The sequence below is a fragment of the Vanessa cardui genome, chromosome 23 (genome assembly GCF_905220365.1).
Source record: "Vanessa cardui chromosome 23, ilVanCard2.1, whole genome shotgun sequence".
Taxonomy (NCBI): Eukaryota; Metazoa; Arthropoda; class Insecta; order Lepidoptera; family Nymphalidae; genus Vanessa; species Vanessa cardui.
Genome location: NC_061145.1, coordinates 8,234,693 through 8,254,517, shown reverse-complemented (window position 1 = coordinate 8,254,517; position 19,825 = coordinate 8,234,693). Strand labels below are relative to the sequence as shown.

At 35.1% G+C, this 19,825-nt stretch overlaps 1 protein-coding gene across 1 annotated transcript in view; it reads left to right on the top strand.

Moving 5' to 3' along the window:
• Positions 1 to 19,825, top strand: part of LOC124539850 (ABC transporter G family member 23) — a 94,229-nt gene that overhangs the window by 66,198 nt on the left and 8,206 nt on the right. Inside the window, exons 8-13 of the mRNA XM_047117207.1 lie at positions 142 to 383; positions 1,247 to 1,487; positions 6,350 to 6,527; positions 10,815 to 10,930; positions 11,703 to 11,773; positions 18,028 to 18,125. Of these exons, the coding sequence (XP_046973163.1) occupies positions 142 to 383; positions 1,247 to 1,487; positions 6,350 to 6,527; positions 10,815 to 10,930; positions 11,703 to 11,773; positions 18,028 to 18,125 (946 nt within the window). The remainder of the gene's footprint in view (positions 1 to 141; positions 384 to 1,246; positions 1,488 to 6,349; positions 6,528 to 10,814; positions 10,931 to 11,702; positions 11,774 to 18,027; positions 18,126 to 19,825) is intronic.

Sequence of the window (19,825 nt, the reverse complement as noted above, 5' to 3'; positions counted from 1 at the left end):
AATTTGTTTCAAACCTTCTCCTCAAAGGGAGAAAGCTTAGCCAGTGGGAAATTTACTGGCTGTTGTTGTTAAATTTTCAAAACTTTGAGCATTGTGAAAATTGATAAATGCAATCCATTAATAAAAACAAATCATCTACAGGACCCAACAGCTATTGACATCGAAGATTCAGAAATTGGCGAAATTTCCGGTGAGTTTGGTGATAATGTATCGATGAGTAGCAAGGGCCGAGGTATCGTCACCGAAAAGGTCACCGCAGTGGAGGCTCTACCGCCGGAGGAAAAGCCGACGAGTAGATATCTGGAGAGGATAAAACCAATGAAAATGCATCACATGGAAGCTTTGATTTGGAAGAATTTCTGGAGTCTCTTCCGAAATTACAGGTAATAATTCCTACTGATGATTTTTTACTTGAGATACCGGCACTTGGAAATGGCCTATATGGTGACAGGAGGGTTGGTTCGTTTGCCCAGAGGATCGGAATTTCGATTCAAGCGGGAAATGCTGCTAGCATTCTTGCCACCATTCCACGCGATCAAGATTTATACAGTAACTAGTTTTAGTTCATATTTGTATATATTTAAGCATTTAATGTTATTAATTCTTGTGTTAATAAATGGAATTATTAATTTAAATCATCTTCTCAAGCTAAATCAGTATTAGATTTCTTTGAAAGTTCAATGTTATTTTCCGAACCGACGCATTGCCTTATCCGTAGGATGTCACACCTTCGTGATTGCAGCGTGACATTATAGCCGACCTTTCTTGTATGTAGGCTATTTATATTTAATATAAGAATATATTATTATTATACCTATATTTTAAATAGTCGTATATATAAAATATTAGTAGCCGCCCGCTGATTTGCTCACATCTTAAGGTTTTGGTTGTCATGTTAGGAACAAAAGTAGCCTATGTCCTTTCTTAGAACTAGCGCGCACTGGTAACTTTTGTCACGGTGACTGTTTCGTCACTCTTGTCAAGTCCGTGAATATGTATAGAGGCGCGCGTTACGACTTACGACGAGACAATTGGGTGACAAATTTGTGTCTGCATCTGTACATATTCACGGACTCGACAAGAGTGACGAAACAGTCACCGTGACAAAAGTTACCAGTGCGCGCTAGTTCTTAGAATTTAAGTTCGCTTCATACCGTATTTCTTCAAATTTGATGCAGCGGTTTGTTTCATATAAACAAAAAAATGTTATTTTTAAGTTTTAATATAAACAATTTTCTGATTCCAGCTTACTCTCCTTCATCGTCGGTCTACCGCTGTCCCAAATGATTCTATTCTGCCTCGCCATCGGTCACTACCCCGTCGGACTTCCCATCGGTATCGTCAACAATGAAATATCCACCAACGACACAAATGTCCTGTGCGACTACAGCAAATCCTGCCCCCAAGATCCTGATACCTGGGAGTGGAACTTGACGCGCTTCAGCTGTCGCTATCTGAACTTCTTGTCACAACGGCAAAATAATCTGGTGAGTGGTTTTCTTTTATGCCAGTATTTATTTATAATTTTTACGATATCCATGGTCGAGTAGTGTGTATACCGGTTTTCACGGGTACACCACTCCGAGGTCACGGGTTCGATTCCAGACCTAGTCTATGAAGAAAAAGTTCATTAGTTTTCTATGTTGTTCTGTGTCTGGGTGTTTGTGGTACCGTCGTTACTTTTTTGTTACGTCGTGGTTTAGTTGCTTACATTGGGATCAGAGTAATGTAGTGTAGTTTCAGTAGTTCGGGATGGCCAAAATAATTTTATCGTTTTACAATGATGTCTCATTGTTTTATAATGACAGCTCTATCATATTTAAAATAAGAAATAGTGTTACATGCCAGTATTAAATGCTATGCCATATAAAATAATATTAATTACAGTTTTACATATTATTGATCAATTAATATATAGTAGCCCGTAATAGCCCGTGCTGTATTAATAATATGCAATAATAACGTGATATAAATTATGATATAGAAAAAAATGTCATAACACCGTATTGTAGGCTAAGGTTAGTCTCGTAACAGTAGTGATGTTGTCCAATATTTATTTATTATTTGTTTGTAATACATATAATACAGGTAAAAGAGGACCTCGTTTTTAGATTCGTAATTAGATGGGCGAGAGATCTTAGCAAATTCAAATAATATTTAACTGATTTAAAATCGTTTATTCTCTTTTTACATTTTTGATAATTCCTTTATTTTTTATGTCGGCTCTCAACCCGTCCGACGCTAATCATGTCGCGGCCGCTCCATCGACTCCACTCGAACGTACTTAAGACAGTGTCATTATATAAGTGTCAGATTAGATAGCATCTGCATCTTGTGAGCTGAGATGGCCCAGTGGTTAGAACGCGTGCATCTTAACCGATGATTGCGTATCAAACCCAGGCAAACACCACTTATATGTGCTTAATTTGTGTTTATGATTCATCTCGTGCTCGTCGGTGAAGGAAAACATCGCGAGGAAATTCTGCCACGTGTGCATTCCACCAACCCGCATTGGAACAGCGTGGTGTAATATGTTCCAACCCTCTCCTTAATGGAAGAGGAGGTCTTATCTCATCAGTGGGAAATGTACAGGCTGTTACTTTACTTACTTTTAACATTTGCAACATAAACTCGCTATCAGACATGATGATGTTCGAAATATAAGTCTAGACGCTCACGTTCGTAATCTCTCTCCTTTCGATATTCCATAAAAATGTGACTTTTCGATTTCGAAAATTTGGCTGTCATATATTTTGTGTCATACTGACGTCGCCAGCATGTACGATATAAAAAAACCGTATTAAACTTGTTGATGCTTCGACATATATATTTTTATTGCCATTTGAAATATTTATATGATTTTAAAATCATTTCGTTTTTATCATCATTGATTGTTCTTTGTATGTCATATTTAGAAATTAAATTATTAATATGAAAATGTTTTCAATATCGGACGCGTATCAAAACAAACATCCATTGCGTCATTATAACAGATAATACAGATTTAATATGAGAACTTTAATTCCACTATCAAAATAATTAAACTCGCGCAGAGTTAGCCAATAATGACTTCAACGGAAAAATAACTTCTAAAAGGCACAGATACAACAGCAGGCTGTGAATTTCCCAATGCTGGGCTAAGGCCTCATCTCCCTTTTGAGGAGAATAAATTCCACCACACTGTTCCAATGCGGGTTGATGGAATACATACATGCATCCTTACGATGTTTTCATTCACTGCCTAACTCGAGATATATTATTCAGCGGTGCTTGCCGGGGATTGAACCTGCAATCATCGGTTAAGATGCAAGCGCAACAAATACAGGCACAGATAACAAACCTTTTAATAGAAGTATTAAAAAACATTTAAATAAATGAATTGCATAATTGTATCTCACAACGAATAAAACAGAAATAACAATCTATGTTCTATTACAAAGCGCTTCAGACGAACACCGTGAAATACAAAGCTCATTAACATTTCATAGAGATGCGAGGGAAGCTGTAAACTAATTGTTGAATAATACCCGCGGAGACTCGTATGTAAGCGAGATGCCACAGCACTAAATTAACTATTCTTTATTAGTACAGCATCCGACTCGTGGAACACTCGCTATTGTTATTTAATATTCACAGCAATTAAATTAAACTTGTGCACTAATAAATCTATACTTATTATTATGACAACAACAACGTCCTGTAAATTCCCACTGCTGGGCTAAAGGCCTCCTCTCCCTTTGAGGAGAAGGTTTGGAACATATTCCACCACGCTGTTCCAATGCGGGTTGGTGGAATACACATGTGGCAGAATTTCTATGAAATTTGTCATATGCAGGTTTCCTCACGATGTTTTCCTTCACCGCTGAGCACGAGATGAATTATAAAGACAAACTGAGCACATGAATCAGCGGTGCTTGCCTGGGTTCGAACCCGCAATCATCGGTTAAGATGCACGCGTTCTAACCACTGGACCATCTCCACTCTATCTATTATTATGAATGTGATTGTAAATCTTGTCTGTCTGTCGCTCTTTCAATATCAAACCACTCAACCAAATTTGATGAAATTTCGTATGAAGAAAATTTAAACTAGAAGGAAGGACATGTGTCGTATATGCACATAGGTATTAAAGTAAACAGTTGGTAAAGATACATATTCTATGACTAAAATATTTCACATCTGTGTATCTCATATTCTTTGGCATAATATCATGTATAAAAGTCGAAGCCTTGCATATGTAAAACAGAGTGTCTATCAAGTGCGTCACAGTCCGTATAATTGTACCGTCTCGTAATAAATCGTAAATCGTTAGTGTCTTTCATTATCCTCTACACAAACCCAGCAACAGACATAGGCTACTTTTTTTAACCCATAAAACGCGAACGAAACCGCGTGTGACTAATACTTTAACGATATTTTATTTAACCATTATAATATGCTGTTTGTTTTCTAAAGACATTTTAATATTCATATATTTTCCTACTTTGTATATCGCGGGAGTTAAATATTATCAATATGACAGGCGAAGTGGCTCAGTGGTTGGAACGCGTGCATCTTAACCGATGATTGGTACCTCAGAGAAACACTACTAGATTTTCATGTGCTTAAATTGTGTTTATAATTCATCTCGAGCTGTGAGGAAACCTGCATTTGTCTAATTTCAAATTTTCAACGAAATTGTGCTACATATGAATCCAACAATATGAATGGGCCAACGTGGTAGATTATGCTGCTATGTCTTATATATATGGTACAGTTACATTTATGTGATACTACTATTGTTACACTTACCGGTATAATTCGTACCCCAGACAGGCACCACTAAATTGACACTAAAGTGCCTATAATTCCTCAATTGTCGTGAGAAAACCTACATGTGTCTAATCATTCACCAACACGCGTTTTAGCAGCGTGGTAAAATAGCAAACCTCCTCAAAGAAAGAGGGGCCTTAGCCCAGTAGTGGGAAATATACAGATTGCTACTATATTTTCAAATATGATAGGAATTCTGCGAAATTCTCTCTGTTAATTTTCTTTGAGTCGTTCCAACACCTAATAGCATTTAAAAAGTCTTTGTGGAAGATTCATTAATGAATTAACAATTCGCTTTAACATAATTCGTCGTCGAAGTTTCTGGAAGTTTAATCGATAAATCGATTATTTATTCACGAAGCTGAAGTTTAAGTCTAGAATAACTAATTTATACGAGCTGCAGATTCCTGTTTCCTATTTGCTCGGTATATACAAATGAACGCTACGTTAACATTTGTGTTTAAACATCAAGTTAAGCTGACGCAATGTTATTTTAATGGCGAAAAATGGCCTCCCTCTATTAATTCTTAAATATACAAAGATAAATACACAAAGATATAAAGATAAAGATAAAAGATATGATCAAAATACTATTTATTCTAGTATGTGTTTATCAGCACTATGTATCGTCATGTAATGTAATGTGTAAGGCTTTGTATGTGCACTTAAGATTTACCAAAAAACTCATTGCTTACTTTTTTTTTTCACTTATTTGCATAGACATTCTTAACTCGTATCATGGATATAGAAGTTCATCCAGGAACAATAACCAGGAACAAGGGTGTACGTCTATTTACAGATTAATTAAAAAAATTAAATTAAATATTTTATAATTTATTACTGAATCTCTAGCTTTTCGCGCGATATTTATAAAACTTTAACCATCACACAAACTGTTACCCCAATTTTACCGTTTCCAGAGATGAAAAAAAGAGATGAACCATGATTGTCTCCGGCACTCAAACTATTTCCATACCAAATTTCATCTAAATCGATACAGCGGTTTAAGCGCGAAGAAGTAACTAACATAATTACTATAGCATTTATAATATACAAGTTGTGCGCGCGACCTTGTACGCGTTTGAATTTAACAAAAAAAAATATTATTGCAGCCTAATTTACTCCCTATTATATCAGTTATTCGCCAGTGAAAATCCCGTCAAAATGCCACGTCAAAGTGCAAAAAGCCTGTAAATTCCCACTGTTGGGATAAAGGCCTCCTCTCCCTTTGAGGAGAAGGTTTGGAACATATTTCACCACGCTGTTCCAATGCGTGTTGGTGGAATACACATGTGGCAGAATTTCTATGAAATTTGTCACATGCAGGTTTCCTCGCGATGTTTTCCTTCGCTGAGGACGAGATGAATTATAAAAACAAATTAAGCACATGAATCAGCGGTGCTGCCTGGGTTTGAACCCGCAATCAACGGTTAAGATGCACGCATTCTTACCACTGGGCCATCTCGACTCTAAATTACAAACAGACACTCCATTTTTATTATGTGTATAGATAGATTAAAACAATCCGTCTTTCCAGGTACTCTTCCCCACTAGAGAGATAGCGCTGTCCGAGTCCGTGCAAGGCAAGGCGCGCGCCGTTCTCGTGTTCCCGGCCAACTTCTCCGCCAGCCTGCAGGAGCGCATGCGCGACCCGAGACACGCAGACCCCGCAACCATAGCCAAGTCCGAAATCGAAGTGCACATGGATGACACCGGTGAGTTCCGATACTGAAGTACAATAGGCTATTCGACTGGTTTTTAAAATCTATTTTATATTTAGTAGAGGTTAATGAACCCAGTAAAAGTTGTTTTTTTTTGTTTCTAGTACATATTTGCCGAAAAATATCATATTAAAAATTACATGTTTAAATAACGCGCGAAAACGCTACTCGGACAATATGGCGCTGCAATGGAATCGGTGACGTCACTTTGCTGTATTTTAATCTGTGGTACATATAGTAGAAAAGCAAGGTTTACAAGAAAGTGACGTCATCATAAGCCCGGCCAATCAGGAACGTTTTGTGTCACGTGTAAAACGTTTGAAAAAATGCTTTTTTATTTATGGATTTTTGAATAAATTAAGTATTTTTTTCAACTTTCGTTAGTAAATAACCATTTTTAAACTCATAATATACACTGATTACAGTAAATCGCAATTTATTTTTCGCATTGTCAAATAGCCCATTGAACCTCTTTGGTAAAACTATTACAGAATAAAATAAAAATAAATGTAATTATGAAAATAAGATTGTGGACTGTGGTGCCATTTAAAGCATCAATAGCGCAATGATTTACGGGCAGCCAAGCGTAATATATAAAACATTGCCAATAAAATTTACTTAGTGGTAGGGCTTTGTGCAAGCCCGTCAGGGTAGGTACCACCCACTCATTAGATATTCTACCGCTAAATAACAGTACACATTATTGTTGTGTTCCGGTTTGAAGGGTGAGTACATAGCATCTTAGTTCCCAAGGTTGGTGGCGCATTGACGATGTAAGGAATGGTTAATATTTCTTACTTGATTCCACAAATCGATTTTGATGCGATTTTAATCGAAAAACCAAGTGAATCAAGAGGAAAGTTTATATATAGGGAAAAGTCGATACCAACTTTTCAAGCCTGAACAAACAATGTTTTTCAATTGTTTGTTTTGCAGTCTAAAAGTTGTATAGACCCGTACCGTACACTTGTGAAGCCTTGGGCTTAGTATTAACCATAAAGTCATTATAACAAATGTAATAGAATAGTTGTAACCCGCGGCTTCGTTCGCGCTGTAGAATATTGATTGTCATGTGTTAGGCGAAAAAGGTAGCCTATGTCCTTTCCTTGGAGTTAAAGTTTGCTTCATACGAAATTTCATCAAATTCGGTTCATTGGTTTGGGAGTAAAAGAGCGTCAGACAGATAGATACTTTCACATTGATAATATTAGTATCTAAATTATATAATAAACTTTACTCAAGTAGGCTTTTACAATCACTTTTGCATAGTCATTTTACAATTAAGTGAAGCTATCACCGGTGCGGAAAGTATATTCTACCGAGAAGAACCGGCAAGAAACTCAATAGTTACTCTTTTTCAACATTTAAAAAAATACAAAGTCATGTTAGTTAATACAATTATTCAAATTAATATATCCTGCTTGGAAGTCAACAGGTATTAACTCTTTTTTATCATCTATAAAATCTTGTATAGAATAATATGCCTTTTTAACCAATGTATTTTTTATAAATAATTTGAATTTACGATACGGCAATGTTGAAAATGTCTTGATTGTGATTACGATGATAAAGATAGTAACCAATCACGAAAGCCTCTTTCCGTCTTTGTATCGAAAAATTACTTAAACATTCCTTTACAAAATGGCCGTCTCTGGACGTCCAAAAAGAATTTAATCAAAAACTACCCAACAAACAATTTCATTACTTAAGCATTGAAACTCTATGAACTTTATGTAACACATACCGAGGTATACTTATTAAATAAATAAAAACAGATTCGCTTTTACGCGGATGTACTAGTTAATTTACATACAAATTATATTTTGTTGTTACGCTGAAAATTAATACGACTTTAGACTTTATAACATTTTTTTTTAGATTAAAACGTATAATAATCCGTGTTAAATTAGAAAAAAACATTATATACATTGAAGATAATTAAGTCTTAGTTAGAATAAGTCTTAATTTCATCGAAATTCAACCACATGTGCATTCCACCAACCCGCATTGGAACAGCGTGGTGGAATATGCTCCAAACCCTCTCCTTAATGGGAGAGGTGGTCTTAGCCCAGCAGTGGGAAATTTACCAGGCTGTTACTTTTATTTGGAAGGTATAGTAAATGTAATCAATTTAAAATTGAATATAATATAAATTCATCATGATGATATGGTCGCTAGCGTAGTAATCCTTCTGTACTTAATATTTTATAATCTTATTATAAAATGGACTTGAGTTCTACAATATGAAGTCATAAAAGTTATGTACATATTCAGAGCAGGCTTAAGCTTTTAACAAAGACTGGCATTTGAGTAGCCTAACTGACCTTCCAATTACAAATAGGTTATGTTATAAAATTATATTATTTTCCTTAAAGAATTATTGATAGTCTTTTTCTTTTATTATAAAGTTTAATTTTAGGAAAATGCCTGCACTGAAAGAATAGCTAAAATATGCCTTCGTCGATTTGCAATAAAATAATCAAAAAAAAATTGACTTTTTTTTTATCTACGACTGACTGTTGATCACCATCAGATATTTTATGTTTTAAAAGCAATCTTTAATTTATTTAAATGTAAGTCAACTGAGAATGTTAATTAAAAAAAACTTTAGTAACAAGTAGCTAGTTGTGACTTCCTATGAATTATGATTACACATACGGATACCTGACAACCTCTTTGTTCTAATCCCTTGATATAAGGCTACAGTATTCCCGAGGTCCTGGATTCAAATCCCGGATCGGGCTGATAAAAAGTAATAACTTTTAAGTAATAACTTTTCCACGGAAAACCCTATTGGGTTTTTAGTAACAGCTCGTCTGGAAGTTATAAGCACGTGTCTCGGTAACTTTTTCCGGTCGTGCAGGATTTAACTTCGCTGTAGGATGATAAGAATGATTGAATAGCGAGAGCATATGGGTTTGCCCACACAATTGTGTATCATAATATATGCTTCGTAGTTGGATGGTCTCCTATGATAATGGCCTCCGAAAATCAGCCGGATGACACCATCCGAGGATATAATAATGTATTAAAAGATCTAACAAACAATAACAACAGCAGCCTGTAAATTTCCTATTGCTGGGCTAAGGTCTACCTTTGAGGAGATGGTTGGAACATTTTCTACCACGCTGATCAAATCATATGTATATGCGGCAGAATTTCGATGAAATTAGACACATGCGGGTTTCCTCACAATATTTTCCTTCACCGCCGAGCACGAGATGAATTATAAACACAATTTCGTACATGAATATTCAATGGCTTGCCTGAGTTTGAACCCGCAATCATCTATTAAGAAGCACTCGTTCTAACCACTGGGCCATCTCGGCCCTTATCGTATTTAACAAGAAACTTCTTTAATAGAATTTCCGATGATATAAAAGTAGAACCGGCCCAACACTGATTACAGTACACCTCAAGGTGTCTCATAAAAGGCTCAGTCGAATCCTTAATGCCATGAAATTGCCTTCCAGTAATCTCGTTTAAATCTTCCCTTTCGGGCTTTTTCAACGAATTTTATATTGTCACTTCCGTTTAGGAAAGGCGGGATATCTTATTACGCCCGTACTTTATAATTTTATGACGTTAATAAAAATGATTGAGTTGTATTTAATCGTCTAGATGGATTAATTTATATTTGGCGGTACGATTCCTGATGCTTACGTGTGGGATGGTACCCATACTGATGTATGCAGCTCTGGGTAAAGATTTGAGAATATTGCCAGTGGTAAAATCTTTAAGTAAGAAGAAGTAAGAAATTTAGAAGTTACATCACACATATTTGCACGTAGTATACATATTTCAATAAATATTTTCATATGGGTATAATGTTTGTATATATTATGAGCACGGCACTTGTGATATTTCGAAATTGATCATTATTGTAATAATTTAAAATCATACGTTAACATAAGCCTTAATATTATGAATGTGTTTTTATATCAATTTTTACTTATAAATATAACTCTGCCTGCTTTTCGGTGTGTCGCTCTTGTATTGCAAAACTACGAAGTTGCTAAATTTGGTATGAAGCTAATTTGAACTTCAAGGCCTTCCTCGGTAAAAAAGGAGTACATGTCCTAACATTGGCTACTTTTTTGCATAACACATGACAACCTAAACTAAGGGGAGAAAAGCCGAAAACTAGTAACATATATACGCGCCGCTCAAATTTAATGGTAGAGGGTGGTGTAATAAGAAGGCATCATATCTTCCGCCGTCACACCAGCTAAGTCTTGTGTCTGCCAGTAATTGTTTCTCATTGTTAATGAAATCCAACAGACAAACAAGTGGAGTGGATGTTGAACCGCGACATCCAACTGGCGTTCATGGAGACCGCTGAGGATCTGACGGGATCTTGCGGTCTGCCGAGGAGGATGATGTCCATACCTGTATATGTAAGTATGAACCCTATTATGTAATGTTCACAAAACGCTAAGTTAACTTGTTTATATTTTTTATATGTATGCTCCATGTTATTGAACCCAAAACTAGATAATCAATCATATTTATACGGTCTAGAACTGACATTAGTTATTTTCTGCAAGTCATAGCCCTTACTGTTACCACATTATCTCTTCGTGAAAGACCACATATGTGTCATCTCACAGATACTTCAAGTATGTTCTTTTCTTAAATGCTATTGGATTCAACGTATTTGTGTGTGTGTGTCCTACTCAGGTATTAGTTTATAAAACTATATTTATCTGTGGGCTAGTTTAGAATCAATCAGCCATTGTGGCGTGATCGAGTAGCATCTACATCCTACTGATGATTATTTTATTATTGATATTTGAATGTAAACCTCAATCATAACCCCTAAAATTTAGATTTAGTTATAAGCTAAAAAAAAGTGTAAATTACTTTTTGGGTGTGTCAATAAATTATTATTATTATTATAACATATCATGTAGACATAAATTATATTTATGATGATAACTTTTATGAGCTCGATTTGAATCCAGGACCTTACTAACATTATCATCACAGCCTTAGAACAAAGACCGTTGGATTACGAATAATAAATTGTCTTACGATGTCATCACATCAGTCAGTAGATATGACAAGGAACTCATTTATAGACGCCATACTGTTGTATATATCTCATTTTTAATGATATTATAAAAATACATTTCGAAATTAAATTTTACCAAATATTCTTTGTTACAGTTCCACAAACCAGTTTTCGGCCTTGAGGTCCCGAATTTTACAGACTTCGCTGGTCCCGGCGTTATCCTAACGTAAGTCAATATTAATTTTCAATTTATTTTTAATTATTTTTCTGCTTGTAAGGGGATACGTAGCGAGGTTTATTTAAAATAGCTTTAGCAGGTGGGTGATTCTACTAACTTACAAAGGTTACATCCCCAAATATATACTGATTTCACAAATCCTCACGAAAACAAGCCTCAGATTAATCAAATCAAATCAATTTTCAATCGACTTCAAAAAGGAGGAGGTTATCAATTCGTCTGTATTTTATGTTTGTTACCTCATAACTTTTTACTGGGTGGACCGATTTTGAAAATGATATTGATAAAGGCTGACACCGGCTCCAAAATAACAATAACTATAATTACGTTATATAATCGTAAATCGACTTTTAAGTAGTCTAATAATTTTCATTTCGTTTTACCTAGGAGGACTAAAAAATATGTTAAATATACAAATAATTTTATTACTTTTTAGTGCATTTTTATTTATTTTTAAAGAGTTTTTTTTGTTTGAAGTCGGTTTTTCTTTTTGTTCAAATTTTTATTTATATTTAAGTAAACTTCACAATGAAGCGATTATGAATCGTCGATAATGAAATACTACCACTGTTTCGGAAAGTCTGCAGCGAGAAGAAACGCCATGAAACGTGCATACTGTTTTTATAATAATTAATCAGTGTCCTGTGATGGTGACTAGTCCAAATGCAGGCTTTTTGGGTAATTCTTGTGGCCAGATCTTATATATGTCGGTTTCTACACGACTACGATTATTTATTGTTGTATTAGTATAATATGAAAGCAACTGAATTGAAAATTGTAGTAGAATTGCTCCCCTGTTCAACGGGCGGTTCAGCGGTGTAACTCGTCGGTTTGCTGTTGTTTATTGTTTGAATTTTAATATTATTAAACAGTGTTTCACATCAAATTGACTTTGAAATGAAATTAGACGCTGAATATCTGCGTCATAAATTATTATTTTTTTTTTCATACGTTGTTTTTGATAAACGAAAGCGGTACGCACTGTGGCCTTTCTGCCGCGTGTAATTTTAGAATGTACGTCTGGCATTCCGGTTTGAAGGATGAGAAAGTTAGTAAACTGGTACAAGGAACATCTCAGTTACCAAGGTTGGTGGCGCATTGTCGATGAAAGGAATGGTTAATGATTCTTGCAGCGCCATTGTCTATAGGCAGTGGTGACCACTTATCAGCAGGTGGTCCATATGCCGCCAACCTACAGCATAAATCGATAGAGAGTCGAGATGGCCCAGTGGTTAAAACGCGTGCATCTTAACCGATTATTGCGGGTTCAAACCCAGGCAAGCACTGCTGTTTCACGTTGCTTTTTGCTTAATTTGTCTTTATAATTCATCTCGTGCTCAGCGGTGAAGGAAAACATCGTGAGGAAACCTGCATGTGACAAATTTCATAGATATTCTGCCACATGTGTATTCCATCAACCCGCATTGGAACAGCGTGGTGGAATATGTTCCAAACCTTCTCCTCAAAGGGAGAGGAGGCCTTTAGCCCAGCAGTGGGAATTTACAGGCTGTTGTTGTTGTTGTACAGCATAAAAAACCCTTGGAAACTTATAACTTCCGTCTTTTGTACCTGTTTGCTATGTTACTAATCCTTCAAACAGGAACACAATAATAAGCATTGGCACTTTGGCGGTACCCACAACAACAAGAATGCTACACAAAGAGTAACCGAACTATGGCTACAGATTAAATTAGCGGAACAATTTGAACAAAGACAATGATTACGCAGGATGAAAACAATGTCGCTTTCCACTGTTCTTCCCTGTGTTTGATTAGAGATCTTTAAATTTACACAACGGATTTTGGTGCGGTATTTTTAATAGATAGAGTCAATCAGGAGGAAGGTTTATATGTGTAATACATCCTTCTAATATTTTAAATGCAAAAGTTTGTGAGGATGGATGTGTGTATATTAATAACGCTTTCACGAAAAAAACAACTCAACACATTTGGATGAAATTTAACAGTATAAACATATTATATGTGTGTTATTCTGATGTATAATATATGTTAGATTTCACATCAGAATAACACATATATTTATGTAATTTGTTGTGTACCCGTGCGAGGGAGTGAAGCGGGTCGCTAGTGCAAAATATAGTAGAGAAACATTACTGTTTCTAATGCGATGTTGTATATATAACTATACAGCATATTGTATATTGCAAACGCTGGCTAAACTATACAAGATCTAAATAATATACCACAGTATTGCAAGCCTTATAAATAGGGTTGCTTATTATAACATATTGTACTTTTATAATATACTTTAAAGTTTATTCTCGTCTTTCGACGTCTTTTTCACTAATTAAAAATCTATAGATTTATTGTACTCAGTATAAATTATATTATTCAAGTGAAAACTTCGAGCTGAATATTGATGAAACTATTGCTTCGATAAATTTGAAATTACAATTTCTATGAATATTTATCGAAAGTTTGTCGAATAAAGTTCTCATCAGATAAATAAAATACGGTTCATAGATGCTTTTAGAATACTATCGCGTTCGAGAGGAATTTGTTCGGATCCGTTCTTAATTTCAAGTTATAAATAAATAAATATGAGACAACATCACATACATTACTCTGATCCCAATGTAAGTAGCTGAAGCACTTGTGTTATAGATATCAGAAGTAACGACGGTTCCACAAACACCCAGACCCAAGACAACATAGAAAACTAATGGTAATCTACATCGACTCGGCCAGGAATCGAACCCGGGACCTCAGAGTGGCGTACGCATAAAAACCGGTGTACACACCACTCGACCATGGAGGTCGTCGTCAAGTTAACGTTTTATTGTATTCAAAATTGTTACATACTAGTAGTCGCTCGCGGCTTCGCTCGTGATTTAGGAAGTTAGTTGTCATGTATAAGGCAAAAAAGTAGCCTATGTCCTTTCTTGGAGTACAAGTTTGCTTCATAACAAATTTCATCGAATTCGGTTCAGCGGTTTGGTCATGAAAGCGACAAAGCGACAGACAGACAGTTACTTTCACACAATTTTGTTTTAGTAAACAGATATGTTATTAACGCGCAAAAAGTGAAGACTAGAAAACGTCCTAAGTTTGCCTTTAGTCGTTTTACGTAGTAATACGTTATAGCACATCAAAATTACGTAGTAATACGTTTTGCGTAATTAAAACATCTAGTTATGCCTATTATTTATTGTTTTTATCAAGCTGTGCTTTTTACTTTTAACGAAATGTAAAAATAAACTAAAATAAACGGTCCCCGGCGCGGCACACTTTTTTCTGTTATTTAGTATGGATATAACATATCTGTTTATTAGAATATCATTGCTTTCACATTTATAATATTAATAATAATAATATGGATTATGACTCAAAGTTTTCACGTCTGTACGCGGTGTTAACTCAAAAATGCTGAAACTTGTACGGTTTATACAAAGGACTTGATTCATAAGAAATATTGAGGTGTAAAATTAATTAATATTTTGTGTAAACAGACTGAAATATTATAACGGTTTTTTAAGATGTCGGAATAAAACGTGCCAATTGGAGGATGTGTATTACGAACTTTTTAACATACATTACATTAACAGCCTGTGAATTTCCTTCTGCTAGGATAAGGCCTACTCTACCTTAGAAGAGGAGTAGGTTTGGAACATATTCTATCACGCTGTTCCAATATGGGTTACTGGAATGCAAATGCAGCAGAATTTCGATGAAATTTTACTGTGTGTTTCCCTTCACCACCGAGCACGAGATGAATTATAAACACAAATTAAACACATGTGTATTCAATGGTGATTGTCTGGGTTTGATACGCAATCATCGGTTAAGATGCACGCGTTCTAACCACTGGGCCATCTCGGCTCTTTAATGCAGACCCTTATTCCGTTCGTGCGAAGCCGTAAGATAGCAATGTATATAGAGATAGTACATGTTTACACATAAATATTTCATGATACTATTTTATATCTCAATGCTCGATCCTTTCTTCGGTTTTGAGGATATTTAAGCTTAGCGCTTCACCAATGCGGGTTCTGTAGTGTATCATATATGTATCGTATGAGTATATGAAATATTTTCAACCGATTGATTTATAAAAATTTAAATGAATTTTGTAGCACTACTATTATTTAAAACGGGATATTTATCATGTTTTTTTTATTAGTTCGAGCTCGACATTTTGATATTATCTAAGAAAGTCTTGTTCACAAAACTAAAAAAAATGTAGTAATAAGAAAAACAGTAAAAACTATAATTAACTAGGGTTTTGGTAGGTTACTAAGTATTGTAATTAAAAATAAAATGAAAATATAATTTATTCAAGTAAGCTTTTACAAGCTCTTTTAAATCGTCATTTAACAAACCAAATTAAGTGAAGCTACCACCGGTTCGAAATGAAAATTATATCGAGAAGAACCGGCAACTCTGTACTTACTCTTTTTCAACATTCAATAACACAAAGTCGTGTTAGTTAAATACAATTACATATGTATTTAATACATTCTGTCTGATGGTCCAGTTGTGCCAAAATCAAAAAAAATCAAAATCAAAATATACTTGATTCAAGTGGGCTTTTACAAGCACTTTTGAATCGTCATTTAACAATGAAGTGAAGCTACCACCGATTCGAAAAGTAGATTCTACCGAGAAGAACCGGCAAGAAACTCAGTAGTTACTATTTTACAACATTTAAAAAAATACAGTCATGTTAGTTAATACAATTATTTAAATTAATATTAATAACCGTCTTTTAATATAATTATATCATATATAATTATGCAATTAGTAAATCTAATAGGGCTAAGAATATAATATAAAAACAGTTCTTTGTCTAATACCGGATTCATACTTTAATTTATTATCTAAGCCGTCTTAATTCTAATCTCATTTCATCTTTAGAATCGCTCGTAGGAGACACGAGTTGATACCATTGGTATCTTTAGAAATAATTAATTAAATATAAAAGCAGTTTATTAACATAAGACGAACTACAGTAACTACTGTATAAATCCTGACCGCGTGGAAAGGTGGCAAGAAAGTTAGCACCATTTCCCCGTTGAATCCCAATTCCAATCCTCTGGGCTAAAAATGAACCAGTCTCTCCTGTCATCAGTGGAGGCCATGAAGCGAGGTGTTATACTTTTGATGAAGCTGTTTGCACACTACTCTAAGGGCCAAGCGTTTCGACTAATAAATTAAATTATTTTATTAATTAAATTAGAATTTTATACTATCAACTTGCCAGTAGATTATTATAGATAGCTATAATAGATCCTAGAATATTTATATATAAGATGTATTTATTCAAATTTAGTTACTACAGAAATATATTAACTCGAATTATTTTATTTATTTGTAGGTATTTATTTGAATTTAGTTCTAAACAACTTATCAGTATACGATTTGCCTCGAGACACTCAGGGGAAAGTCAGCTTCGATCCTAATTTATTTAAGGCCATTGACATTTATCATACACACTCTTGGCAACTCAAGTTTACATAAGGGAAAACTTGAGTTCTATCAATTATTTTAATTGGTTTAGTTCACTGGATATATATAGTTTTTTCATTTATTCAATTCATAAATTGTACAGTCGGGGTAAGAAAAGGATCGTCACCTTAAGATCTATTTTCGTGTGCTCAGTATGAACGATAATCTGCTTTACCGATCGAGAATGACATATTGCGTCGCAATTATTTGATTATTAGATTTAAAAGGTACTAAGTATTTAAGAGTTGATAAAGGAATCAATTTGAAAACTGACGAAGGTTTTCTTACTCTGACTGTACATGAAATACTTTTAATTGTGAAAACACTAAAGGACTTGCTCCATTACGAAACAAAATAAAAATACGATAACAATACTTTAAAACTATAATTGTTTGTTTTCACGTATATGACCTAATAAATATTAATAATTAGAATAATATCAATTAAACTACAACTGTTTTTAGCATACATATATAATTACCCCATATCTATGAGCTATCCTAACCTACACCGTAGCTTGAATGGAAGGGATCACTATGTAAGGTCTCCAATATTGTACGACTCTTTTACTTAGGCGGGATCCATGTTGTATATATATTTTTTGTATATTATATGTGTACGCTTACCGCTTTCCCAGTGTGTTCTTAGATAGACTGGGCTGGGAATCGAACCCGGGACCTCGGAGTGGCGCATCCATTCGGTGTATACACTACTCGACCATGGAGGTCGTCAAAATTAAATTGAATGATTAATAAAGAAACTTTTTTTTTGTTTCAGAATCATCTTTTTCTTGGCCGTCGCCCTGACTTCTGGCGCGATGTTAGCGGAACGTAACGAAGGCATTCTAGAACGTTCTCTCGTTTCTGGAATTACAGGTAAAAATATATTATAACTAAACTTAAGACGCTGACATGCCTTTGACGCGTGCTTAATACTGTTTGCAATCTGTGTGTAGGTATATTAATATCAACAACAACAACAATAGCCTGTAAATTCCCACTGCTGGGCTAAAGGCCTCCTCTCCCTTTGAGGAGAAGGTTTGGAACATATTCCACCACGCTGTTCCAATGCGGGTTGGTGGAATGCACATGTGGCAGAATTTCTATGAAATTTGTCACACGCAGGTTTCCTCACGATGTTTTCCTTCACCGCTGAGCACGAGATGAATTATAAAGACAAATTAAGCACATGAAACAGCGGTGCTTGCCTGGGTTTGAACCTGCAATCATCGGTTAAGATGCACGCGTTCTAACCACTGGGCCATCTCGACTCATATTAATATCGATACTTCGAATTTAAGATAAAATGTAGTAACAATTTAAACGTTTGTACATTATTGGGTCCTTTGTGACCTAATTTTGTGAAATCGTATAGTGCGACACAACTAAGGCCCTTCGTACACTATGATACGCAAATCTTGGATACTAATGTTGTATACTATATGACGACCTCCGTGGTCGAGTGGTGTGTACACCGGTTTTCATGGGTACGCCACTCTGAGGTCCCGGGTTCGATTCCCAGCCGAGTCGATGTAGATTACCATTAGTTTTCTATGTTGTCTTGGGTCTGGGTGTTTGTGGTACCGTCGTTACTTCTGATTTCCATAACACAAGTGCTTCAGCTACTTACATTGGGATCAGAGTAATGTATGTGATGTTGTCTCATATTTATACTACTTTAGTATCGTGTCGCGAGTATCGACTAGCGCACGGTCCGTACACACGGCATTGAATCGCAAGACGTGAATTGCCTATTTGGCCACTACTGACGTAGTAATATTCAATAAATGCTCCGCCATCGTGAAAATCTCTGTGACTTTTGTGGCGACGACCTCGGCTGGCAGGTAGCGTACGACGAATGTCGGCGACGCAACTATACTAGCGGCAAGATACGATGGCTGTTTTGACACATTAAAAAAGTGATGTGAAATGTAAATTTATTATCGATATAGTATATTCAAATCTTTGTTTTTTTCAAGTGATTTAATTCAAGTTTTTGTTGTAAGTTGTATCTGATTAAAAAGGTTTAATAAAATAAGTTTAAGTAATATATTCGAACGAAATCAATTTCAATCAAAAATTGTAATTAGAATTAATAACTTTATAAACACATTACATACAAGAAATAAATTGATACAAAAAATACAATAAACATATATAAATAAAATAAAATAAATTAAATAATTTACAAAATAGATAGAAAAATTACTGTCAACACAAATATAACACCGACGACACGTTTACGCAAAAAAAAGTTATCTTCGCGATACCCTAATATTTGTAGAAATCACATTCGATAAATTTTATGACTAACTGCACGTCACTATTGACAATAAAGAACAACAATTTGCTCCTTTGATGTAATTCTTTATTAAATACGAAACTTCATGAGCGGGCAAACGTCAAAACGGCCATCACAGCGTGCCGCTACTATAGTGTACGAGCCTCAATGAATTTGTATGGCGGTAGTCGCTTGCAGACTAAAATCGTCGAGTATCGAAGGTTTGCGTAGCCTAGTGTACGAAGGGCCTTAGATGTAGCGTCGGCAAAATTCGTAAAACCGATCACATCCGAAT